Raw genomic sequence first — 27,985 nt, 5'->3', positions numbered from 1 at the left:
AGTAGTGTCAGCAGTATGAAAAAAAAAAAAAAAAAGAGTGGGAATACAGAAACATTTATAGAATCACAAGATAGCCGTGGTTTGTTAAAAAAAAAAAAAAAAAAAAAAAAATGCTTGTGAGTAAAATTTGTCTTCGCTTATCAAAGTTTGGTCCAGAGGAGCACGAAGGCAGTGCTGTGCCTCTCTCAGTGGGCTCAGGTTCTCCTGGAGAGCTCAGCTGTCAAATCACAGCATCCTCATGGCCCAAAGCAGCTCTGCCTGCTGCTTTTGGGCCCTAAACAGCAGAACTGCCCCAGCAAACCAGGCTGAGCACATGAGCAGCAGCAGCACAAATAAAACTCGTGAGCTGCAGTGCCTGGTCCACCCACAGCTGATCCAGCACCTCCTCCCACCGAGCTTACACCCTCCCTGTGTGCCTGGAGTGCTTATTCTGCTGCCTGTCCTCACATCCCTCACCCTCAGACCTTCACTAATTAAGCTTCTTCTCAAAATGCTCTTCTTTACTGAAATTGCTACAAATCTATGAATTAGAATTTGATTTTTGAGAGAGAGACTCAGAAATGGACATGTTATTCTTCCTGGAATGGAAGTCTTGAAATACTTTTTTTTTTTTTTTTTTTTTTTTTTTAATGACTGAGATGTCCAGGCTAAAGCTACATGATTTAAGGCACCCTATCAATGATTTTCTTCAAGTTGAAAGCAATTAAGCTGGAGAAGATTGAGGCCACTTTGTTTCTGAATGAGAATATAAATGGGAGTTTAAGGCTCCATAATGCATGGACATTATGTTCATGTCCATTTGAAGTCTCCTTTTTTTTTTCTTTTTTATTTTATTACCTGATTGTCTTATTATCTAACCAGCTTCTGTAAGGTCATTTATGTTGAAGACAGGTTCTGATATTCTGATATGAATTAAAGCACTGCATGAGTGGAAGAGGAGAACTGAAAATTTAGCTGCTTAGGACTTTTTTTTTTTTTTTTTAGAACTACTTGTATTATTCTGGACTTTAAATATCCATGTGTATATAGATAGATATTGATAGAGTTGTGTTGTTTTTTTTGTTTTTTTTTTTTTCCTCTAAAATGAACAATATGAAACAGAAACAAAAAGTTCATGTTTAACACAGCTAGTGTATTATAGTGTTATGAAGTTTTCCAAATCTGCTTTCCTAGTGCAGCCCACACATTTCTTGTGGTTTTAAACTGAGTCTTAGTATTGCAGTAGTGCAAAATTGTGCAAACCATGAATTTTCTAATAAGCTCATGCCATTCTTCTTCCTACAAAATAAATAACCATCTGTGTACATGCCATGTTTTAAGCATAAAAACACTAAATCATGGAACATTCTGGGTTGGAAGGGACCCAAAAGGATCATTGAGTCCATTACTCTTGCTCTGGATTAACCAGATCCACCCAGGGTAACAAAAATGACCAATTCAGTCAATTCAGGTAATTCATCAGCAGTGTGATGACATCATTCTGATGGAATTGCTGTTTTCTCAGGGCTGATTACATGGGTTGCTATTTTTTTTAATATATATTGATTTTCTAATTTTATTTTTTGTTGAGGTTTTTTGCATGTCAGTGGCTTCATTGCTATGCTCAGTAGTGTGAACATACCTTGCTGGAGCTCACCTGCAGATCATCCCTTTTGGTGGAAGACAGAAAAAAGCTGGAGGAAATCTGGAGATATTAATAGGAAATTAAAAAATGGAAAAACCTCATGGCCTGTGCAAAACTTGCAGGAACTGTGGTAACCTATTCTAGGAGAGAAAATCCATACTAATCCTATAAAGGACTGGTAGAATAGCAAGGTAGATTTTAATTCTTATTAAGGAAAGAACAGGAAAAACAATTTTAATTAACAGCTACTGCTAAGTAGAGGAAAAAAAGTCAAGTCTGAGACAACCTTAGCATATAAGTGATGTAAAAGTTGGAGTCTCTGTCATTAGGGACACTTGGGACTGTCTGTCTGGAAGGGATGTTCAGCCTTGGATTTCACATCAGGATGGATGTGTGTGCAGGTCTGTAAGCTTATAATGTCAAAGAATGGTGTGCAAGAAGAATAAATGTCAATAATTCTATTTACTCACGGTTCAGGGCTGCTATTTAAAAGATATGGCTGAATCATTACCAAAGTAACCCTTTGTTTTGTTTCTCCACTTGAAGGAATTTGAGAGATTTTAAAGAAAATGGGTCAAAATATAAATTCTAGGAAGTTGGGTTTTTTGTTTGTTTATTTTTTTTTTCTTTTTTTCTTTTAGAGGTGATAGGATTTGCTGCAAATGAAACTGAAAATTGGATTTTAAAGGGATTTTGATACCAAAAATTTATCCTGGAACACATGCAAGAGTCCCTACCCAGGCTGCATCCTCGGTTTTTAGGAATTGCCTTGATTTGAGTGGTTAAATTGTTTAGTTAGTGAGTTGAGAAGGTAAATTGCTGCCCTGGGTAGAAGGTTTTGGGCACTGGGGGTGAGGAGCAGCTTTTCTTTTCCAACTGGCTGGCACAATTTCTTTGCTGTGTTTGATCAGCCACGGAGCTGTTAAATAATGTGTCCAAAGTTACCTATTGAAACACACAACTGCATCAACCTACAGGGGGAGAGAATCAATTTCTGCTTTACCATCCTGAAAACTCCAGCAAAAGTCCTCAAAGCAATGAATATGCTGTCTGCTAGAAACTTCTAAACCTTTAAAGTTTGCTCATTACCAGTTAGCTGGGGCTAGTTGGTTCATTTTCACACACAGACACGTTGATGTGCACAAAGAAACTTGGTCCAAATTTGCAGTTGGCCTCAGCCTTGGTGTTTCTAAGGAACAAAATTTGGGCAGCGTCCAGGCTGGCACTTGGAAACTTGTTTACTTTGAATCAATGGGTAATTAGCTCACTGAGGATGCAAACTTTTAGCATAGGGAAGTCTAGGAAAAGGCCATCGAGTTAAAAAATAACCTCACTGACTCTGTTTCAGTTTTGTTTAGATGATTTATATTCATTAGGGTTTGACAGCAAATCAACCAACCCGAAACAAAAACACTCAGGGATCTTTATTCAACAGATATTAAATGAAAATACCCTATTAATAGTAGAGTATTTGAAACTCACTGCCTTTTTTACATGCTGAGAAACCTCGGCTTGCAGTCTGGGAGCTTTGTAAGTTTTACAAACACACGGTTTTGCTGACACTTCTCCAGAGCCAGGAATTGCACAGCACCACCTCTTGGCTGTTCTCCTCCAGCAGAATGGAAACACACTGTGCTTTCTGCTGGCACAGCTCCTCTGGCTGAGCAGAAGGAGAGGAGAATAAGCAAACTGCATTCCCAACAGAGATTACTCTGCCTTCAACAAAAAATCAGACCTCTAACCAAAATATTTAAATTGGAACAGAAATCGGTTGACTACACCAAGACAAGCTCTTGTTTGGATTCCTGAGTGTCTGACATGGTTTACTGATGTGAAAACATTGCATCTTCTGAAAGTTCAAGGATTTATTTGTTTGTTGTTTTTATGTATGAATCTCCATGTTAAATTACTGTTCTGTTACTTGTCACATAGGGTTTTCTGAATGCAGCAATATTTTAGTATTTACTTTGGTATTGGTGTATGCAGCTGCCACTTCAAAACACTTGATGTATATTCTAACATTTTCAAAAGTGAAAACTTAATATTGGAATTTGCATGTGTGCTTAAACTTTCAATATGCTGGTGGCTTTATTTTGAAAGGTTTTAATGCCCACAGGTCATACCCAATTCAGGGAACAGCTGAGACTGTTCACTGGCTGAAGTGAGGCTGCTTACATAATATGTGTGTATGTGTGTGTGTATGATTTCCAAGACTTTAGGAGAGGATTCCTGTCTTTTGCTGGTGAAATATTTTAGCCCAATATTACACAAGATAATGCTGCTTAAGTATTTTTAATATAATTATGCATATCCATAGAAATAATATTTGATGAGCCACTCATGTCCTCGGGCAGGAGTTTTGGCTGCGTTGAGCTGCCTTGTGATTTGGGATGAGGTTTTGAAAACGCAATGTCTCAGTGTCACAGGCAGAATCAGGCTCTGAAACATCAAACTTAAGTTGAGCAGTCATAATTACCAGGTAGGCTTGAAATTATGGTTTAAATTCTGTGGGAGGTTCACTTTGTTTAAGCTGGGGAGGATTTTGTGAAGAAGAATTCATTAATGTCTGGGAAGCAATTGGAGACAGAGGTGTGAACTCTGGTAAGTGCCTGCTTGGAAATGAGCAGCTTTGCATTCCGAGCAGGGCTTGCACAAAATGCATCTCTGTCCAAGGGTGTGAGGCAGCAGCAGTCACTCCTCAGAGCACCAGGAGGGGGTTTTGAAATAATAATCAGTGTGGATGTGATCAAAGAATTTTGATTGCTCATATCATGGGATAATTTAAGGCAACACAGGAATTGTAATGCTTTGCTAGCATTTGAATGCTTGGATTTGCACTTGTAACATTTTAATGTGCTTTTTTTTTTTTTTTTTTTTTTTTTTGTTCTTATCTCACAGCCGGGAGATAAGTTACATAGACCCACAGACTCTACCTTGTCCAGTTTGTATGGAAAAGGAGTAGATTAGAGGTAGAGGTTGAGAAGTTGCCTATTTTATCACATTTTTTGAAGGCAGAATAAATGAGCCTGTGACATTCTACAAGCAGGTTTTGTCTAAATTTCAAAGTCCATAATAATCAGAGAGGAGATTGCATGAACTATATGACTTTGTCTCTGTCAATTTAAGATTATTGTCTCTAGTTATTCTGTGAGCTGGCATGGAGAACAGTTTACTTGCTTCTTCTTGCAGTGATTTTTTAGCTGCTTCAGGACAACTAGCACACACTTCTTTTACTCTAGACTAGGAAAACTCAACTTCTTTTTTTTTTTTTTTTTTTTTTTTTTCATTTGTTCCCCACCACTACCTCCTTCATCCAAACTTCTGGCTATTTAGTTGTTGCTCTCTACATAATCTCTGTTTGGTCTCCATTTTCCTGGAAAGCTGATGAAAGTAGGAAAGTTTATTTTGTATTGCAAACACTTCAGTATAATACTTGCTATTTTTTTCTGGAGTTTTTTCCTCGGTGCTGTGATAAAACTGTCTTGGGTCTAGATTCTGGTCAGGTGTTACCTTGGTAAAAGTGAAGTCATGATTTTTATTTTCCTCTTCCTGTTACATTTTTTTCTGCTCCTGTCCTTTCTGTGCCCTTCCAGCTGTCACTGCCTCATCACTTGCATCCTTTCCTGAAGTGCTCTTGCAGATCCAGGTTTTCCCTGTCTTGTTTCTGTGTTGATGAGTCACTAGTCATTATAAAGAGGGATTATAAAAGGGGAATTTTGTATAGGGGAAGCCATTGGGATGGTTCAGCTTCTGTTGAAATCACACTATACAGACAGCTTTTCTCATACATCCTACTCAACTGCATCTTATTTCAGCTGGAGCAGTGGGATGTCTTTTTCCCTTCTCCATATTTCTTGCCATCTCTTACTTTTCAGTGCTGTTTTTCAAAGCAAGATGTGTCCTATATTCTTGGGCACGTTGTTAATTATTCTAAAAGATAGTTTTCTGATGCCCAGCAGAACTTCAGAAAATTATTTCTACTGTGTCTCCACTTCCATTTTGTAAAGTGACATTGGAAGGTACAGAGGGACACAGCTGCCAGAGTGTGGGGAGTGTGAACTCCTGTCTGTCATCACCTCAATGTTACATGACTTAGAGGAGGGTGAAGGTGGCAGCAGTTGCCTCTCAGCACAATAATGTTTGAGCTGGCTTTTGACCCTTCTGTAAAAAGGGAACAAAAAACCAAAAAAACCCAAATACAGGATAAGACTGTTGTGGCAGAAGTGCAGATGCTGAGAGATCGAATGCAAAAGCTTTCTGACAAGAGATTTATTACTGTAAATACCCACACACAGACCACAGGACTGGATAAGTATATTCATCTCTTTCATCTCGTGTACTCCCTAGAGATATGGCTGTGTATGATCTGCTTTCCTCTTGCCAGTTAGTAACAGGAAATATTACTTGACTGAAGTCCATTTATAGTTTTCAGAAACATTGGCCTCAGAAATATTTCCATTTAGTCCATAGCTTGTTAATCAAGTCCCTGGTTCATCTGTCTATACAAGCCATAGAGTTCTGCAGTGAACATTAATTGTAATGAACTTCATGGGCCAGGCAGAGGTGTGAGCAGTAACACATCCCCCAGGAGTGCTCTGTGCTGTCAGTGCAGCTTTCCCCAGACAGGCCCTCGGTGCCTCCTGTGCCCCAAGGTGCTTTCTGGGCTCTGCCAGGTGAGATTTACCTCCTGTGAGATCCTTACTGCTGAATGTTTGGGGGTGTTTATTGCCCAAAGACCAAGGAGCTGTGTCACCTTGAAGGCATCAGCATTAACAGATGAAGGCAGCAGGTGATGCTGCTGATGAAATGCTAATATTGTAATGAAGAGTTTGCTTGCATTCCAGAATAGCAAGAATACAATTAAAAATAGCAACAGCAAAGTGATCCTGTACTTACTGCAGGCACTCACAGGCAAGCTCCAATCATCTCTCACAATGTGCTGTTCTTAAAAATGCTTTTCATCATTTCTTTCTAAACTATGCTCAGTTGTTATGTTACTTTAAATATGGAGTGAATGCATGTTGTGCTTGGTTTAAGAGGTATTATTTAGCCCTAACAAACTCAGCAGTTAACAGGGTTGCAGGAGGATGTAAGAAGTCACAGCCTAAAGTACCACAGCTGTGTCACTGACATCTGGGCACTCATCTTGGGGCAAGCATTGCCATGGAGACCATGAAAGTGTCTTAGGGACAGGGCTGTGGCTTGGCTGCCTGAATTTATCCATGTCTCACACCTCAGTGAGCAGTCAGCAGCCTGCTCCATTTCTGCAGCAACAGGTCTGACCTTCAGGCTCCTGCAGAGTAAAGCTCTGAGTTCCATAAATCACCAGCAAGGACAAACTGGGATTTCAGTCAGCTGACAGTTTCCTTTCTTTCTCCTTAGAGAAATACAGTACTGATGTGTATACTGACACTTCTTTTCCTTTTGCCTCAGTGGCTCCACGTGTTAAAAAGTTGTACACAAACAAGTTTGGGCATTCTCATTCAAGTAAAGGTATGGAAAAGGGGTTGTAGGACTGACTGCAATGCATAATAAGCTAGACAAAGCAAATCAGAGGAACAGCTGCTGCCAAAAAATCTCCAAAAGATTCTGCTTTCAGCCCTGCAACTGATTGAGGAAGTTGCAGACAAAAAAACAAACAAAAAAAAAAAAACAAAACAAAAAAACCTGGATTTTTATATTCTAAGTAGCACAAACTTATTTGTAAACAAATACAACATGGATTATCCTCTAATATATTAAATGGCAAATGTAATATTGCAGAAAGATAAGGATTGAAATCTCAGGCAGAAGTGCAAACCTATTTGCTTGCAATAGAAAAGATTGGACACCTCAGCAGCTGTTCAACATCTGTCTCCTGAAGGTAATAATGAGATAAGCACATGACAAACAACATGTAAATATCTGGCAATTAATTCACCTGGAGTCATGGGGAGTGACACAAAGCTGCAATCCAGTTACTGGGGCTGGACTGCAGATAAATCACAGTAAAACACTCAAAAAATTACTCCAAAACTAAATATGAGGTACAATCACAAGAATTTTGCCTGAGTCAGTGCCTGGGTTTTGTGATTGTTGAACTGGCTTGTTACCAGCCAGCTTTGGAAATTTTTGGATTGCATTTGAGGGTTTGTAAAAGGTGAATGGGAAAAGTAATTTCATACATAGACCACACATAGATGAGATTTTGAGAGCTGCCTCAGAGGTGCAGTTTTCCACTGGGAGAAAAAGAATTGCACCTACAAATAAACCCTTTTTACCTAAAGCATCCTTTATAGAAACACCCCTGGCACTTTCTTTGTATTTTCATTTTAGTAATTCTGAGGCCTAGAATAGCACACAGTTTGATTGCAGTTTGTGTAACTCCTTTCTATTTATCACTTTCACATTCAAATGCACCTTAACTGCTCAGCTGAATAAATACAATGCAGATTACTGCTTGATGTATTAAATGCCAAATAGTATCTTGCCAAAAGCCAAATATCTATTTATGTTTTGGCTTTCCTCCATATTCACACATACTGGGGCTTAATGATGAGTTTTTTATTCTACCATGATATTTCTCTGCATAGGTGTTCCAGGGAAAAGAGCCCATAAAAAGAGATGTGAACTCCACAGTTACAGAGCCTTCTCTGTGATCAAGTTAAATAGATGGGTTTTAATGTCTTGAGGCTACTGCTTCTCTCTTCAATTTCAAATCACACTGGAAAGCTGTAGAAGGGAAAGTATAATTTAGTGCTTAAAATGAGTATGGATAGGCGTGGAAAAGACAATATGAAATGCCAGGTTGTAGAAAGGGCAGTAAAAATAATCTGAGGTCAGACAAGCAGATAGAATTCAAAGTGCAAAAGGAGAAAATTGGGTGAGAGGGGATGAAAGTATGCAAGGAGTGGACAAACTTATTTGGGGAAAAAATAAGAGAAAAAGGAAAGGAGGAACAAAGCTAAGAAAGCTTCAGCATGAAGAGCATCATTAGGTTGTTGCAGACAGGCAGAGGTATTAGAAAAGAGAAAAGCTGTGATCCTGCCCATTCCTGTGAATTCCTGCAATCTGTGGATGGCTCCCAGGGCACAGATTTAGTTTTGATTTACAGGTGTTAAGGTGAGCTGGCCACAGTTTGAACCTGGCTGTCTGCTCTGGAGAACCCTCTCCAGGACGGGCAGTCTGAACCTCCCAGAGTGCACAATTCCAGCTCTTTGTGCTTCTTTACCTGGTTTCACTCGTTACCAGCAAAGTACCACTGTAAAATCAGATAATGAAGTCTTACAGACCTCTTAGAATAAAAAATATGACAGCTAATAATAACCAGGGGCACCTGGGCTGTATTTTCTCCTCAGCATGTGGTAGGTTTGAGAGCTGAGATTAGGTTTGCCATGGATGAGATAGATAATTTAGCCATTTTCTATCTGCTGAAGGAGAAATAGTGGAGATAGAAGAGCTATGACAGCAGCTTTCCTATGTTTATGAAGTTGTAGGTTCTGTCTTACTGTCAGGTAAGTAATTATGTGCAGTTACAAAATGTGAGTGTATTAAATAATCCTAGGTAACATTTTCAGTCTTCCAAGCAGCTCGAAAGCAGCTCTGATCCTATTTAAATGACATTTTTACTCAATGTCTTCCTACATACAGTCACACAGACAGATTATGTGTTCCTAAATGTGCACCTATCTGAACACCCAAAGGAAAATGAGAGGAACATATTTTTGTGGTGGGAAAATAACTGTCCTAGTGCTGTGACACAAATCTCCATTTGTTAACTGTACATTTTAATTTAAGCAACCCACTTTTGTTTAGGTAAAGAGAAAATATGAGCCACGAATGGGTGACTTCACATAGAGCAGAATTACACAAACTGTAGAAGCTTTGATTTTCCCTTACTTTTGGATGGGACCCAATTTTTTCTTGATGAGACAAAACTCTACCATTTCACATCTGGTGTCCTGCTGGTGCTTTATTTTGCTGTCATGGTACTGCAGAGAAATAGAGCTCCTAATTTGCAGTTTGAAATCCACAGGTGTTGATAGGAAGCTTTTGCCACTGCAGTGAAGTATGGATTTCTGCACATGGTATGTGGTATGAGATGAAGATTGGAGAATCTTTCTTTTCTAAGCAGAGATCTTACAGGTTTGGGAGATGATACTGTTTTTCAGTATTAGGAGTAATGACTGTCACTGTCAGTGCCAAACCTCTGGGGAAAGATGTTTCGATTTGGGCTGGGAGAGATTGGGGGAGAAAGAAATTGTACTTAACACTTCTCAGTCACTGCTTGTTGGCAACCAAAATGAGTGAAATGAGAGCTGCCCCAGCCCTTTTTACACCCATGCCCCTGACTCCTGACACAGCACCATCCTGGAACAGGAATTTTCAGGGAAGCTGCAGTCAGGGAAGTGCCAGCCCCTGTGAATTATGGAAAATAAGGGAAGGTAAATTGGCTGTCAGCCCCTTTGGGCAGGGCAGTGCTGGTACTCAGTGGAGCCCTCATGGCCTCTTGTGTGCAGTACTGAGCTCAGCTTCCTGGTTTCCTTTTTCTTTTTTACCTCTGTGTGAAAGCAAACATTAAAACATTTAAACCAGAACCATCAGGTCCAAAACTCTCAAGTGCTGAACAGGCTCAAACTGGGGATGCTGAGATCACCCTCCAGCTCTGGGGGATGTCCATGGCCTGGATTTTCTGCTTCTCTCCTTTTCCTAAACTGATTATCAGGAAAACTGTTCTTTAAATTTTAGGTTTTCTGAAGAACTTGGTGTTTGTGGAAGGTACTTTGACAGGAATTATGCTATAAAATCAGGGGTGAAAAGGAAAGATGCTGAAGTTTTATTTGGGAGATGAATCTAACTAACCATTCTGATTTCCTTACATATTTTGTCTGTGGCTATATGTTGTTCTGCTAAGTAGAATGCCTCATGAAAACTTTTTAATTACTTCATTAATTTAATTGCAAAAAAGGAAAAAGGAAAGAAAAAAAGGACTTAAAAACTCTTGAGAATTTCCAGTGGAGAACCCTTCCTGTGTTGCTGCTGGGTTTGGACGTGGCTTAGAAGGCTGTTCCAGTTCTGCTTTATGTGATTTTTCACTCCTATTTTCTGTTTCTAACACCATTCTCCCCAATAATAAATAAAGCATAGGTCATGCCACAGCCCTGTTGGCACCAGGAATGTTTTGCAGGGCACTTGTCAGAGGTCACTGCTCTGCCCATGCCTGTAGGTGAAGCTGTGTTGCATATTGGCACATGGTACAGTTTAAAGGAAAAAAAAAAAAAAATAGGGAAAAAAATCATATGCAGAATTAGTTTTAAGTCTTCCCTAATTGTATTTTTAATCATAAGATTGGTGACATTTACCTTTCATTGTGTCATTTTATTTCTCATTTTGTGCTTCAAGCGAGTGTTCCCCAAACTCAGTGCTGCTTCAAAATGCTTAATCAAATGAAAATGCTTCTTTTCCATCACTGGATTTATAGCTACAGTCATGATAGATTAAAGAAAAATAAATTTAAACAGTTTTGTGACAGCAATGAAGAAATATTTCAAGTCATTATATGCATTTTAAAATTCATTGTATGCTTAAAATACAGTGTATTTATCTATGTGCAACATGAGCTCTTTTGAAGAATATGCAATTACTCTTTACTGAATGCCAAACTCTAAGATCTCAAAAACAAGCTGGATGAATTAAACATTTTATTTCCCAAATGGGGACATCTGAGACTGCTTAACCTTTGTGGCTTCCAGTCAAGGGACAGTGCTCTGAAACAGGGAGGTGAAGATAAATATCTAGTTAAGGAACTAGGTAGTGTTTAAAAAATAGATGGATAAAGAGACTTGAAGAAAATGTGGGAATTTAGGGGACAAAAAGAAAGATAGCAAGGGGATTCTTTTACCCTGGTCACAAATATAAAGAGAGAATATAAAGAAATTTCAGTATTTAGAAAAGAAACTTTGTGCAAGTGGAACAATCTCAGTCTTCAACTTTATTGTACAAATGTTCAATGCTCTTGGGAAACTGTGGTACATCTATTATTAGTATTTAAATTGGAATATTAATATTTTGATTGGAATATTTACTGTAACCAGTGATGTGGCAGTGGTTTTGTGGGAGAACACACAGAGAGCCAGTGCATTTTTCTCTTATAGCAAATACATGTTCTTGAAAACTGAACTTTGCCTCCTGCATGCAAAACCCACCAGGATCTCACCAAAAATTTAAACAAGTGCTTATGAGCACAAGGCTGTTGAATTGTAAAATCTAAGTCCCTTGGAGAGAATCCTTTGTACGGAAATATGTCTGGGGAAAGGTGAAACCAAAGAACCTACATCAATGTTTGATAAAATCAAGCAGCTTTCTTTAATTACATCAGCTGCCACTGTGGCTCTGTGGTAATGCCTGTAGCAGAACCCTAAAACCTTGACCAGAAATGTAGAGGAGGTTTTCATAAAATCTTACCCAAACTCAGCTTTTATCAAGTTTTCTAGGCATGTGTTCAGCAGAAGGCAGAACTGAGCTCTTTGTGTTTCTAAATTCTTGGGGTGTGTCACAGGCACACAGAGTCCTCCTCATCCTCTGCAGCACATCAGCTTAATTCTGAGTGAGCCAAATGAGGTTATTTTGAGGTTTATACTCAATAGAGTTATAAATTATTTTGTGTCAATGCAGGGCTTGGGAAATGAAAGCAAATATTTGCTGTACCTGGCAAAGCAGGTAATGCCAATCCATCTCTGCCTCCCTGGTGTGTTTAAGCTCCAGGCACGCTGCCTGCTCTGTGTTTAGTAAAGACCCAGCTATAAACAGATGGGGAAAGCACAGGTGTAAGCTCTAAAAAAACACTGATTTTTCTTCTTGTATTTATACTTGTCAGTTCTGTGAGCTCACTGCTCTACACTTCAACCTCCCCACCTCTAAAAATACCATCCTTTGCTTTGAGTGCTTTGAGGAGGATGACAATTAATGAGTATTTGTTACGAATGACTGATTAGTGATGGGATTTCTATTAGGAAAACCTGCAAAGAGGCTTAATAATATCATCCTTTTCAGTCCTTTTACCCTGTGAATTTCTTAGCTTTCTTGGATCACTGACTTTGTTATATGACATCAGAGAATGCATTTGGAAAACATCTGCTAATAAAGCACATCTGTATTCTGCTCTTATGGCTTCAATTTCTGTGCTTCAAACAGAATGTGTTGCATTCAAACTGAAACAAAGATTAATGAACATCTCATGATGTCCAGTGATCTGTTATGAGAATGGAAGAGCTTTATGTCCAATTATTTATTTCTATAAATGGCTGGTATTTTCACAAATATCTGATGTCAGTGTGCAGTTTAAAACATTCTGAGCATTGATTTGAAGCAGCTTATCTGTTTCTGGATATGAGGATAGCTGGATATCCTTAACAGATAAGGAAAACACAAAATAAACACTATAGCTACTGCCCTTCTGAGCTGTTTCTTTCAGTTTAGGCTGCTCCTAAGTATGAGGAGTAAGGAATAACTTTATATCTGGGATATCTAGCACCAAGATTGGTTGGGCTTGTTTGTTTGTTTGTTTACAAAGAAAGTGAATTCATTTTTATCTCTTAGTATTTCAGAAGTTGAGGTGATAGGGAGAACTTTTTCTCTCCTGCAAAAGATTTTCTGTTCTATTTTGGGGTGAACCTGGGAACTTTCAGTTACCATGAAAAAGGAAACATCTTGGGAAAACCATGGCCACAGGAGATCCTCATGTAATGTCTGGTACTTCCAAATTCAAATATCTCCACTCCTCCAACACACCAGACAAGTGTTTAGCCACCAAATATTATCTTTTTGAAGCTTTTTCTTTCAATATGTAAATAAATAATTTTCATTAGAGAAGAGATGGGAAACTTTTTGTCATTCTCCTACGTATTTTTATAGATTTTGTTCTCTCTTCTGTTTTAAATAGTAATAGAAAAGTTTCGAAAGGAAATGTTGGGCCAGGTCCTCTGATGTAGAAGTAGGTCCATGGAGATTTGAAGAACTCATCAAGTCAGCAACAGATTTATCCCAACTCTTGGGGTATCTGGAACACTCTGCTGCCCTCTCACCAGAAAACCTCACGTGATGCTGAAATCACTGCTTGATAAAATATTACACCAAAATTCCTAACGCAGAATAAATAACTAATAAACCAAAGAAATGCCCTACTCTCACTTTTTAATTGAATTTTTTCTCACCTTTGGAACTTTCCATAGATTTTCAGCTGTTATTCAGACACTTAGGAGAGTGCTGCCTTTTCCTAGACGTGTTCAACAGCACGATGCTCAGATGGCAATTTATTTGCTGTTTACTGCTGTCTGATGCTTGCAGATTAAATGTTCCAGCCTGGGCTTTGAGTGGCAGAGTTTTGGGAGCATGTGTTGAACGTACCCTGACTTATTTAATTGAGTTCAGCTCATAGCACAGCCTCAATTACTAGTTTAATTAAGAAGAAGAAAATAAAAAATGAAGAAAAGGAACCAAATAATAGCAGAAGGATGGAGTTTTGCATTATAATTGAGTGGTGCTTCTGTGTTCAGAGTTCCTGGGGTTCATCACTCATGTGGTGAGACCTTGTCTGACTTAACAGGAATGAGGGCTGGATCTCAGTGACTCGGGAAGCAATCAGGATTTCCAAAAAGAACTGAATCCCAGGGGTTTATCCTTTTATTGGTGTAGGTTTCACAGGGATTTGGGCACCATCTGATCTGCTGTGCTGATTGTCACTGCTGCTGTCTGCCCATTATGCTCTGACAAGCAAGCACCTCCCTTGTCAGGTACCATCAAGAATCAGGTTGAATCAAGCAATTACTGCTTGCTGAACACGGGAACAGCTTTTAAGGAATATAAAATAGTATCCTTACTGCTCTTCAGTCTTCCCTCTTTTGGAATAAAATGTGAAAAGACCAGGAGCAGATCTTTTAATAAGGAAAGAAAGGAGATGACTGCTCTGCAGCAGGTGGTGACTGTGTGTCCAGCCCAAGCTATCTCCTGCCTCATCACAGAGAGCAGTGAGGAATGTGAGTGATGATAAAGTGCTGGAGGTTGTAAGATTATTCACTGGGGGTGTGTCAGAGGAGGACAATTATGTTGAAATAAAGTGAGTGGAAGAAAGCCTCAAGTTAATCTGTGCTCCCTTCACCTCAGGCTGATTAGAGTAAATTAACTTCTGTTGCAGGTAATATGCAAAATAGATATTAATTATATTTCTGGCATCAGACAAAAATAATGTAAAAAAAAATGTTTTGTTAGTGATGCCTGTAGATTATTGCTTTTATCCTGTAAAGCAAGCAGACAGGCAGTGCCCTGCTCCCCTCCAAATCCCACTGGGCTGTTTGCTGATCCACTCTGTGCTCATGTCAGTGTGCATCAGTTTTGTCTTAAAATAAAGAAGTTAAGCCTTCCTGACAGGTAGGCACACCATGATCTGCTTTCAGGCTGTCTGCGGCAAAGGGAATCTTCTCCTCAGACTCTATCAGCTGTTTCAATAAAAGCATCTCCATCAATACCTCTTGGGCTGCATGTGGAGCTGCCTTCCTTGTGGATCTTCACCTCCTTTCCTGCTGCCACTCAGTGCATGAGGTATCAGGCACTCAGCATTTGTACTGGGGTTTGTATTGTTTCTTCTCCTAAAATGAGATAATTGGTTAATAAATAAAACTAATATGTTAAGCAGCTCTAAAATGCAACTGCACTCATCACTGTGTGTCTGGTGGCCTGGGGACTTGGGGAGCAGTGCTACTTTGAGCAAGAAAAAAGTGATTTAGTGACCACTGACGTGGCCATAAGCCTGTGAGACTGAGTGGTGTGAATCATAAATATATTAGAATTCCATTTTTCATGTAGTATTAATGACATCAGCCATAACTTAGTTCTTTGAGTTCTGAAATTGTCTTAGAATTGATAATAAAATAGGTGAGATAGTGTGGATGGCTCAGCTCTCAGTTCATGCTAGCATAACCTAACTGCTTTGCATATTAATGTAATCCCATACTTGGACAGAAAAGTATTTTTATTTTATATTTCCTGCAATCTTTTCTTCATTTTTTTCCCATTTTAGTAATTTTCAGAAACTGTCTTCCTATCTAATTCTATATGGGATAGGTTGATATATGAAGCATTATTACAGGGATGTGGTGTATGCAGCCATCACTGGGGTGTACAAATCCCCCTTTTTCTCCTCATTCTGCTTGGAGCTGGGGCTGCTAATACATCTCTACTTTTCTGGTGTTTCACAAGAGTAATCAGGAAGAAGATTTGTTTGCTGGCTTCGAAATTGCTCATGAAATTCCTTCCCTGAATAAGAAAATCCAGGAATGGTTCATTGTGCATTGCAGAACATGTGGGGGTGAGGTGGTTCCATGTGTCCCTTTCCCCAGAAAAATGGACAGCCCAGGGTGGAGCAGGGCAGGAGGGGAAGTGCTAAAATGCCCTTTATTTCTCTGTTCCATTAATCATTTGTGATTTGTGACTTTCTGGAATTCTTTCCATGCTGAATATGCTGTTGCTCCATGCTTTTATCCCCAGATAACAAGGAGGAGTCATAATCTCACAGCATAAAATATCTGACTGATATGGATAGATGATAGACAGATAGATAGATAGATGATCGATAGATAGATAGCCCAATAATCCCCTGGAATAATATTTATTTTGTTGTTGAATATCTTGCTGAATTTTTCCCATGGTTTTGTGGGTTCTCCAGGGGGAGACAGGGAATTTATTTTATTTTTATATTTGTTTGTTTGATTTCAGCTAATCCCTTCATCATTTCTGTAAACAAAGCATAATTTTTTGCTACCACATTTTGCCAACTGCTTTAAAAATGTATATAAATGGTGGGTTTGGAGGAGAAGGGGATGCTGTGCCTCTGGATCAGCTGACAGCCTCTTTAATCCCACAATTCCCACGTTGCTTCTTGCAGCCTCTTATTTAATTCATTACTTATGTTCACAACACTGTAACAAGCCCAGTAAGTGTATTACATATATGGCTTTTCTATAAAGTACTTTGTCATGCCAGCACAGGTTTTCACTGTTCTTGAAATGACACAAACTTCATGTGGAAAATAGTAGCAGATAATTCAGTAAAGAAGGGTTATTCAAATGATCTGCTCAAATGAAGAGGGAAATTTCAAACCAATGACAGAAATAAATAAATATATTCATATTTATCACTTTGAACATCAAAATACAGAACCTCCAGCAATTTACTGTTACACTCCAGTCAGTATCTACCTATTATTACATATAATATAATAAAAATACTGAAACTTTTTTGTCTTTGTATTCTTCTTGGCACTCAGTAAATCTTTTAGGAAAATCTGTGAAAATATTTGCTAACTGAGCCAAAAGCAGGGACCCTTTTTGGCAATTATTTGTGTAAGTTCTTGGCCACAGTAGAAATTTATTAAGTAATGTGGCAGATCATCAATGGGCTCTCAGCTGGGGAACCTTTAGAAGTCAAAATGGAAATACTTCTGTTGTTTATATATTTGTGTTACAAATCAGCACTCATTGGCCTTAAATCCTGAATATATGCACAGTTTTCTAGCAGCTTCATATTAGTTCTACTAATTAGGCACTAATTACTAGTGGTATTATAAATAATTCTGCCTTCCCACTAGGCCTTGCTGCTGTAAATTAAAGGTTAACAGATCAAGAATAGAGTAACAACAGCAAAAGCACAAGAGCCTTCTCCGTGGTGGAATGAAAACAATTTTGTTGACACTTAAATGAAATTGAGTTCTGTTTTGTAGCACCTTAAGAAAAAAATATCATGAAAATTTAAAGAGTCTGGTGATCTCAGAAGAGATAAAATAATGCAAATGCAATACTTCCAACCCAATTTCAAATATTACAGTTCTGTATAAATCCTGCTTTGTTTTTTCTTTCTACCAACTTGGTAATTTGTTGATCTATGATCTTTGTTTTAGACAAGACTTTGGTTTGGGGTTTGGATTTTCTTATAAATTTAATTTGCAAGTAAAATTTACTCAGAAGTTAATGAGGAAGCAAAACTGCCTATTTTTTACTTACTTTTGAGTTACTGTCAAATGCCAGGATGAGACATGGAATCAGGTAATTCAGTTGTTGCTGATATTAAGTAATTCTCATTTAGGAATCTGTAGTGGGAAGGTTTGTAGCTCTGAGTCCTGCACAGAGATGTGCCATCACTGAGCCTGGTGTGGATCAGCAGCATCCAAACAACCTCTGCAGCAGAAAATATCTGATGAGAAACCCAAGATGTAACGTCTGATATTCACTTCAAAACTTATTACTTTACCAAAAAAAAAAAAAAAAACACCCACAAACAGTAAAGAAGAGAGATTCCTAAACAGGAACATCGAAGTGCTGGATGAGAATCTTGTTTTTATTTCATTTTGTGCAGGTACAGTTTGGGTAGATAACATTTTTTTTTCTTGGTGAGCCCTGTGTGTTTCTCATTGCTGTTCACCACAAGAATCATCAATTGAATTGGAATAATTCCCTAACCTGCAAAGTTTACTGTGTCATCCCAGAGGAAAGACAGGATACAAATCAGTTCTGTCCATTGCTGCCAAGCACAGGCTATTTTCTGTTCTACACTGTGATAAATGGCCTTTGGCACAATTTAAACCAGCTTAAGGATTTATTGTGTTAGTAGTGTTTGCTTGTGGAGATCAAATATTAAATGTTTTTTCTCCTCTTTGGCATAAGGTAAGATCATTAACATGCATAAACTTGAAGGGGTTTTTTTAATACAAATTAGAATTTACATATGTATTTGAAATATAAATTTCAGGTGTAATTTTTTTGTCTGAATAGTTTTTTACAGTCTCAGGCATTTCTTCATCCAAGATCAGCTTTGATTTCATTGATTATAATTAATGACTTACATCTAACCCAAGAGCTTTGAGAGCAGGGACACTTAAGGATGTACCAGCACAGTTTCCCACAGCATTCCCAGTGTGACTTTTCCAAAGTGCAAAAAAACTCCAACCCCCCCCCCCAAAAAAAAACAAACCCAAAACAAACATTACAACCAAACAAAAAATAAAAACAAAATCAACACAAACAAAACAACAACAAAACAAAACCAACAACAAATACAAACAAAAAAAAAACAAAAAAAAAAAAAGAAAGAAGAAAAAAATTATCTTGGAATAACCCAGCATCCAGCAGCAGTTCCCACTACAAACCTGCCAGCTTCCAGCTGGGTGCAGTACTGGGATTTTCAAATTTGAGACATCATTGCATTTAATAGCTACTGGTACATCCTTCCTTGAATTGACTGGAAAGAAAGAAAGAAAAAAAAAATCCCCATCCCTTCTGTTATCTGCTAACTCATCATAACTTAAAATCATGTTTTCAGGGTCTGAAGCCTTTGGGATCTGAAGTCTCAGTGTAATCCTGGCCTTTCTGCAGGTCTGCCTGGGAAGGAGCCCTGAGATTCCTAAAGCTTGCAAGCTGTGGATTTTTGATTAATTTAATCTAATCCTACATAATGATGATTATTGTAGCATTTTCTGCATAAGATGGATGAGACAGGTTCTCAAATGCCAGCTATTACTGACATTTAATCTGGTATAGGTCATCAAATACCAAGGTAGAAGAACTGTTTTAATTTATTTTTTCTCATTAATAATGCATTTAAAAGAAATTAATATTGCAAAAATGTTTCCTTTTTCATTGCTTGTCACTAAGTGGAAGAAGTTGGTTGACAGAAATCACATAGTTGAAGACAAACCATCCTGTATTGTGATTGATGCTGGTGGTGTGGAAAACATGATTTTAAATCCCTGACAAACTGAGTGGGCCCATTTTCCACATTTCACAGTGCCAAATGCTCCATCCAACCATCATTTCTCAGGCTGGGTTGAAAAGGCCATGTCTTAAATTCTGGGAAGGAAAAGGCCCTGGAGAAGTGAGGCTGTGTTTGGGAAATGATGGCCTCCTGTGTCTAGACAGTCATTTTTAAACAAGGAGTTGCTGCTGCTCCTGATTTGCTCTGAGCCTGAGCTGAGCTCTAGGACAAAAGTTAAACCTTCCAAACTCCACCCTGCTTTAGCCTGAAGCTCCTCAGGCTGCAAGTCAAACACAATTTCAGGGATCTTCTTTATTTCTACCTTTATTCCCCCGCAATCACTGAACAATTAATGAAAACATTTCCCCTTCCTCCCAAAAGAAAATCCTATTTTAAAAAGCAATTTTTAATATTGTTGCTTTTCAACTAAGGGAAAAGGTTATTTATTAAGTGGGAGAAGCAATAGAGTCTGACTGCACATAATAATATCTTGTGAAAATTAAATACCTGCAGGAAAAGTGCTACATTTATTTCTCCTGTGAAAGAGCTTGGCTACAATGGCAAGGAAATCTTTAAAATTAGTGTATGAATATGTGTATTCTGCTCTGTACATAAATGAGTGCATGTAAAGAGTATAAAAGACCACATGGCACCATTTTGATGCTCCAGAAATCATTCAAAGTAGAATAATCAAAAAATTCACATTAAAATACTTATCTTGAGTTGAGTTTGAAGGATTACAAATATATCAGGCCCTGAGTTTCCAATGAAGAAAGATAATTTTTCATTTTCTATGGCAAAATTATTTCCCTGCATCTTGTACTTCTGGTAAAGCAGTGGAAATGAACCATCTTAACCTCAAAAATAAGTACTCAGGATAATCCAAGAACTATTCATCATCATGTTCCAGATTTCAGTATCTCTAACATCAGAGTGTGCATGGGTTGAATGTAAACAAATATTTTATAACTATAGAAAATCTGCTAAATTTTTTTTTTTTGCTTTAGGGTAGGTTTTTATCTACTTTTTAAAAATATGACAGAGACTTCATAGTATTATTTGGAAGTTACATTAAAAGTCTACTTAAATGTTGATATAAAGCTATGTAACATAAACTTGTTTATAAAATAATTTTTCAGTGGATCAGCACATCGATTTGGCACAGCTGGTTTGTGATAAAATGGGAATAATCAATGTTTCTTCATTTCTATTCTAATTGATGAGTTTGGAGTAACACATGGGGAAACACAGTCTGAAAGGACTCTAATTCAAATTTCTGCATCTGAATCCTTCCATTTTCAGATAAAGGGCAGTAATCTGGCAAATAAATACTGATGCTCAGGGCCCTTAATGAATCCAGGAATACATCTGCAATGTGTCCTTCATTTCAAACTGACAGTTATTAAAGCTTTGCATGTAGTTATGGGAAAAAATGTGGTTGAAAAGGTAATCCTTGATTTATTTACAAAAATTTTATATCAGTAATAAATTTTGAAAATTCAGAGAACATGCTTTTTATTCAGAAAATATCTTTGTGCACAAAATTACTCAGGGTAATTAGATGATTTTAATGAAAAGGTACTGAATTGCATGTAGAGAGAAAGTAGGTTTAAGCAAGTATAAATTTGATATATTCTAAGGGATGCACTTTTTCAAGAGTATATCCCATTGCTATAGTCTTGATATGAGGAAAAAAAAAAAAAATCACCAAAAAACCCCAACAAAAACAACCAGCCAACTCCTGTGATGAGTGTGCAAGACAAACTTCCTCTGCAATTTATCCACAAGCAAAACCTGTGGACTGAACTTCCATTTCTCTGTGTTCTCTGTGTTTGATTTATTGCTGTTATATTCCAGTTGTACATTTTTTAGCATGTGCAGCCACAACTACTTATAAATGAAACAAGAAATAGAATATGGTAAGATTAATATGGGTTTATTACATATTTACTCTGCATAGGAAGAGGTAGAACTTGTGTTAGAAAATTGTGACAATTGTGACAACTGTGACAAAACATCATTAGACAGAAGCTCAGTTGTGCATCTCTCTATCCTACATCATTCCTGCAGGACTCAGAAATGGTAGCTGAGTACACAGGAAAGGAATCTACACTCTCACTCTGCAGAAAAAAACAATTGGGTGGAAAAAGGAGGGGGCAAAACTTTCAAGGATTATTATGAACTCTAAATATGTATATCTGATTGACATCCCAAAAAAAAAAAAAAAAAAAAAGTGAAAGCTTTTATGTTCTCTGTAGTGGAAGGGATCAAACTTGAAGAATAACATGCAAGATTGCTAAAACAATTGTGGAGAAAAGTCATAACAATATAATAAACAACCATCTTGAATTATCAAATTATGTTCACTTTATATCATCTGAAAATTCATCTGTATCTATAAGGAAATGGGGAGATGGGGAGGGAAGGGACCTGTTGATGGCAAACCAATTTAGCTTTCTAACTAGAATATTTTTATAGATGGATGCTGGATACAAACAAACCAACAAAAATGAAAAAATATTACAGCTTGTATCTTCTTTAGCAGTGAACCAGGTTGGCTCCTCCCCAGTTCTCAGCTACTTTCCCCGTTTGCTGTTCAGGCCACCACCCTCCTTGCTGCAAATAAGAAAACTTTGGTGTGAATTGGCGATTTCCCTGTAAAGAGAAGTGTATTTCATTACAAATGTCCCCCTAAGGGTTGAGTTTTGCTGATTTTTGCCTGTTGTTGTGCAGCAGCAGTGAGTGGAGCTGGGCTCTGCATGCTGAGAATGAGTTGTCTGACTGGGTTTTACTTTTATCTGCAGCTCGACCCTGTGCTGCTTCCTGCGTGGCACTAAATCTGCAGCTCTCTAGGAGAAGAAACCATTATTATTTTACTCACAGGCTCTCATTGCTAGATTTCCAAAATGCCAGGAACATTTGGAACACGTCCTCCTTTACGCTGCAGAAATCACAGAGGAACTTTAATAGAATTTCACTCCCATGCAGCACAAAAACATCCACTTGGTATTTCCTTCCAATACCAGTTAAAAAAAAAAAAAAAAAAAAAAAAAAAAAAGGCACAGTGCTGGAGAGCTAGAGTTTTTAATCCCCTAAAATAGTTTGGGAAGTTATCCTACAGGGGATGGGTGCTGCATTGTGCTGGGAAGAAGCAAAGGAAGGAGAAGCCCAAATGCCTAAATAGAGTGTTACTTCAGTTCCTTCCCTGGGGAGAAACTTTTCTTTGAACCAAACCTGAGAATTGTTTTCCATGTGTGTGTTCTAGCAAAGAGTGCTCTTCAAGTTCCTAAAATCTGTCTGGGACACTGAGAGTTGTGGATCATTTATTACCAAAAATGGGCCAAATCTGAGAGTGGCCAATTTCTTTTGCTTTAAATGTGGGTAAAAAAAAACCAAAAACTTCTAAACCCAGAAACGAACCTAAACATAATCAGAGATAAAAATGCTCCTGGACCATGCTATGAAGATTATTACTAAATAAATGCAATGTAAACTAAATCAAATCATATTCCATTTTTTCAAATGCAGTAGAAATCAGACCCAGGATTGTGTGGCAATCCCTTCTGAGAATCCAGTCAGTGGATCATCTCATACCACAGGGGTGATTTTACACAGTCTTTTTAATTAGCTGCTTCATCACCTCCCCTAAAGAAGGTTCTTGTTCACCACAGTCCCCATTATTTTAGTTATCCTATTTGTCCTGCAGTAAATCTAGCTAGTGCCACTCAATGCCAATGCTGTTCTCATTATGTTTTATACCAATTAAATTGCATAGCATTTCTGTTAATTCCAATTCAGACTTTTTTCCCACATTATAATCCTGCTCCTAAATTGATAAAAAAGCCTCTAACTTTTTGTAAGTTGTTCATTTTGCCAAGATCAACTGAATGTCTTCAGTTATCTTCTGTCTTGAAAATGACCCTTTCAGTTTAATTTCTGAAAATTAAACCCTGTCCTATCTACTCATAGCTCCTGTTGAGGTGTGCTAGGAATTATTTTACTTTATTCTAGTTAGGTCTTGTCCACAGCAGTAACTCTGCCTAAGAAAGCATCCTCTTTTTCTATATATAGTTTACTCATTTGCTTCCTGTAATATTTTATTTTTTTTTTTTTGTCAAGGAGTTCCAGAATTGGGTATTTTTAGCACCCCAAACTCTGATTGTGCTGTAAAATGTTTGGCATCTTAGGTGCATTAGAAATTAGCAGTTTTGAGTCATGCAAGTGCCCAAATGAAGCTTTACAGGGAAGAAAATTCTTTCTCAGCTAATTAAATAGGTGGATTATGAATGAGATGACTGAAAACTTGGGAAACAAAAGGAAGTGATGAGAGAAAATGTTCTGGACAAAACCAGTGGTGATGAGGGGTTTGGCAGCTGAACTAAGGCAGTAACTATCCTACAGATAAATGTCTCTGTAAGGAAAGAACAGCCCTTTTGAGGCCCTCCTTACATATTTTTTGAGGTTTGATAAGGAAGGAAGGATGAATCTGTGACCACTGGTGTGAGAGCAGGGGCTGGGAAGCTCACTGTCACTTTTGTCTCATGGCAGCATTCTTTTCCTTTGGAATTAGTTCTATTTGGTAACATTTATTGCTATTTTTAGTCAGTGGGATAGGGAGGATATTTTAAAAGTCTGGAGAGTTGTTGTTGCTCAGATGTGGATGGAATAGACCCTGTGTATTTATTCCTAGTTGGAACCAAACTCTGGAAAACCTCCAGCCATAGCTTTTTAAGACAAAGTTGTTAGACTAAGGAGGGTGCAAGTAAGAATTGGGGAGAGGATGGGTTTATATCAGCAGTATAATAATGCTGTGAAGATAGCAAATGTCATCCAGGAGTGGCTGAATCTCCAGCTGATGCAGACCCCAGTGAGCTCCACTCTGGAACAGCAGCCCCAGTGCTGGCCATGCTTGTTCAATCACTGACCTAAAACTGGAATTGCTGCTCAGAAGGGCAAGAGAAAGAGCCTGCTTACAAGAGGAGGAAGTCTGCCTTCCCTTGCTTATCTCTAGCTGCTAGGCAGAGGGAAAGAATTTGATTTCCATCTAGAAATATCTCTGGAGAGGAGGACAGGTGAAAAAAGCTCCTTAAGCCAAATAAGTTGCTGCAGAAATCAGTCTGTGTAATTCAGCCTGGAAGATATCACCATTAGTTATTAGATGTAGATTCCCATCTGCTGGGACCACAGTGAAACCATTCTGGAAACAGCTGAATACTTTTATGAGCTTAAATACCTGCAAATAACCAGGACTTGAAGAAGAAGATTCCCCTTTTTGTTGTTGTTTAACTACAGGCAGAATTCAGAATTTCTGCACATGAAGTCTATAGCTTTCAAAAGATAACATGCCTTAATAAAATTCAGTTTATTGCCAACTTTTACTGTTGCACAGCCTCAATTAGCATCCTCATAGGCAGTGTCAGGAAATGGAGGCTGTAATGAACTCAGCTCTCTCTGCCTGAGCCTGACCCCAAGGTCAGCCCAGTGCCCTGAGCCTGGGCTCTGCAGGGACATGCACATGGCCACTTTTCCTCCCAAAATTGCTCTGTGGATGGATAAAAGATTTCATTGCCCTCTGCTGAAAATGGAGAGACAAACCCAGCAGTATTTGTGAGAAGAAAATTAGCCTTGAGCTGAAATAAATACTGTAAGTGCATCCTTTAGAGCTCCCAAGGCAAAGGAAATACAGTGTAATTGTGGGTCAGCTACTTGTGTTAGAAATGCAGTTCTGGTTTAACCCTCACTTTAAAAATCTGCATTAGTCTTTAAATACAGAATTGCATTTTAAGACTATATAGTAAAGTGTTTAATTTCCTTAATTTAATTTTCAGATCACTTTCATCATGCAGCAGTATTTAGGCAACTCCTTGCTTGTTCTGTCTTTTACCTCTTCCTTTAATTAAAAAGTTTCATGGTTTTCAGTCTCCAGGAGAAGAATAATGATTTTTAGAGTAAAAGAGTGACATTTACATTTGAAGTCATGATAGCTTGCACAAATAATGGTATTATAAGAAAGATACTGAGGAAAAAAAATAATGACCACCCCCCCCCCCCCATTCCAGAAATCCTCTAAAATTCTTAAATATTCTTAATTCCTAGATATTCCTTACTGGATCTATTTGTTATTGATAAACAAACATTTTATTTCTTATCTGATCTGAAATTATAATCTCATTGTAAATGGCTAATACTTTGTTTTAAAAAAACCCCAACAAACCTTGCATTTTAATCTGTAGAAATGTTAAATTTTTAATAAAACTGAACACTCAGGTCTTTGTGACTGCTGTGTGTCTGGATGTGTATTTACTGTCTATGTATTTATTTATTTATTTATTTGTATATTTATATATCTATGAGTGTCTGTTCACAGCAAACCCAGTTGGTTCTATGATTCTAAAATGAGCTTTATTTGAATTATTGAATGTTGAGGTACAAAGTTCCATTAAATAACATAAATCAGATCCCTAGAAGTACAGATTGTAGTCTGGAATCCATGTAACATTTTAACAACTTATTTTAAATATATATAGATGTTGACCTTGTTATTTCTGATGACATGAATACATACATAAGTAAGTGTATGTACTGTATATACAAACTTTTTTTAAAATATATTTTCATTCCAAATTACTTTTGCTTTTCAGGCATGATTTTTACTTTGCAAATATTCTGTGCTATGGATGTTTTGATTTATATAGACCTGAATGTTAAGTGTGTGTTTTTAAATATATTCTTAGAGTACAGCTGGGATAAAGAATGACAATGAAGGACAGGACAGGAATTCAGAATTATTTTGATAAATAGAAATCCCTATGAGGAATGGAGTTATCCCTCAGGAATGTTATAGGTAAAGTTTATTCTGCCTTATGGCCTGCTGATGGACTACATGACCTTTCAAATTCTCCTCCAGCCCTATTTTATGATTCTGAGATCAATTCATTTTGGCATTTGACAGATCCTGCACATAGACTATAGATGGTTCTAATGCCTTTAAAAAAAAGTTGTCATGATTTTAGGTTTTTTTATTAATTTTCATTTTTTGCACTTGAAACCCTTTAACTACCTCTGAAATGTATTATTATTTATTTGAAGACCAAAAATAAAGGATATGGGTTTTGATCTGATGTTCAGCAAATAGCCTAAAACTGGATTTTTATGAGAGGTTACAAGGCTATAAATTACTGCTCTGACACATAAAAATATTTGAAGTTTTATATGCTGTTGATCCAAAGTTATTCCCATTAGTGGTAATAACTAGGAGATAATTCACTTCATTTGGACAATGAAATCCTGGTTCTCAAAGTAGTTTTTGTAACATTCAGCCAGGAATCAGATTATTCTTTACAGCATGTTAAAGTCATGGCAAGGTGGTCTTCAGCTTGCAAGTGCAATTTGTTCTCACAAATAGGTAATCCTGTTAAAATATTGTCAGGTTAATCAGAATTGATTTGTGTGTGCTAAACCCAGTGAATGCTAATCAAGTATTGGGTTAGGGAGCTTTAGCAGCAGTTTTAAATCTTTGATACTTTCCCATTATTCCTGGATGGAATGACTCACTGGATTTGTGGAAACATTTTGAAGCCTGAACACCTTTCCAAGGCTAGAGACAAATGGTCTTACAGACTAAAGCATCTCCTTCAGAAATAGATGTTTAAAAGCTGACAGTGGGGATCCCTGTTTGTTACAGCTTATGTGCAATAACTGTTCTCCAGACAATCTGAGTGCTTTGTGCTTTTGGGACTGTTATCTGTAACTATCCTGCCATTTTTTACAAATAATGGTTAAAAGTGAATTTAAGATTGGAATTTTAGAGTATTACGTGGTGTATCTGTTTTTTAAGAAAATGCATTTAGAACTTCTGTTCTTTACATTTGAATTCTGTGTAATTTTTAATTTTTCAGAAGGTATGGTGAATTTTTAAAAATAAGTATGTTCTTATCAATATGGGGTATATAAGAAATTGAAATAATAATGAACAAAAACTTCCTTTTCCCAGAGCCAGCAGGAGCTTTGCACTCTGCTCACACCCTTAAAAACTTACAACATCTTATTTTCTTTCAACAGAAAGCTTTTCTTTACAGACTATGGGAATGCTGCCAAGGTGGAGAGATGTGACATGGATGGAATGAACAGGACGTGGATAGTAGACTCAAAAATTGAACAGCCAACTGCTCTGGCACTAGACCTCATCAATAAATATGTGTACTGGCTTGACATATATCTGGAGAGTGTGGAAGTTGTTGACTATCAGGGGAGAAGGAGGCAGACAATAACTAAAGGCAGACAAGTAGGTATTTATTTGCAAGTCAGTAAAAAGTAATGATATCAATAAATTAATGCACATAATGCTAGCAGCTACAGGAATTTCATATTTTTTTACCTTTTTAGTTCAGATGTGTTAGAATTTAAAAGATCTAACATGCTTTGGCTTATTTACAATTTAGCAATTTTGCAAGCTATGGATGTTTCCATGCAGTGTCTCATTAACAATGCACCCTGTAAGTCACCATTGTTAAAGACTTCAGGAGGGAAAATCAGGGGTGGAAAGGTGCAGGGAGATAAATCATTAATGACATGATGTCCTTA

General features: G+C 37.6%; 1 protein-coding gene across 1 annotated transcript in view; it reads left to right on the top strand.

Moving 5' to 3' along the window:
- LRP1B (LDL receptor related protein 1B) overlaps window positions 1-27,985 on the top strand; it is a 610,286-nt gene that overhangs the window by 362,870 nt on the left and 219,431 nt on the right. The window contains exon 8 of the mRNA XM_056496787.1: window positions 27,464-27,686. Coding sequence (XP_056352762.1) covers window positions 27,464-27,686 — 223 coding nt within the window. The remainder of the gene's footprint in view (window positions 1-27,463; window positions 27,687-27,985) is intronic.

The sequence above is a fragment of the Oenanthe melanoleuca genome, chromosome 7, assembly GCF_029582105.1.
Source record: "Oenanthe melanoleuca isolate GR-GAL-2019-014 chromosome 7, OMel1.0, whole genome shotgun sequence".
Lineage (NCBI taxonomy): Eukaryota > Metazoa > Chordata > Aves > Passeriformes > Muscicapidae > Oenanthe > Oenanthe melanoleuca.
This window is presented reverse-complemented; position numbering and strand designations above follow the sequence as displayed.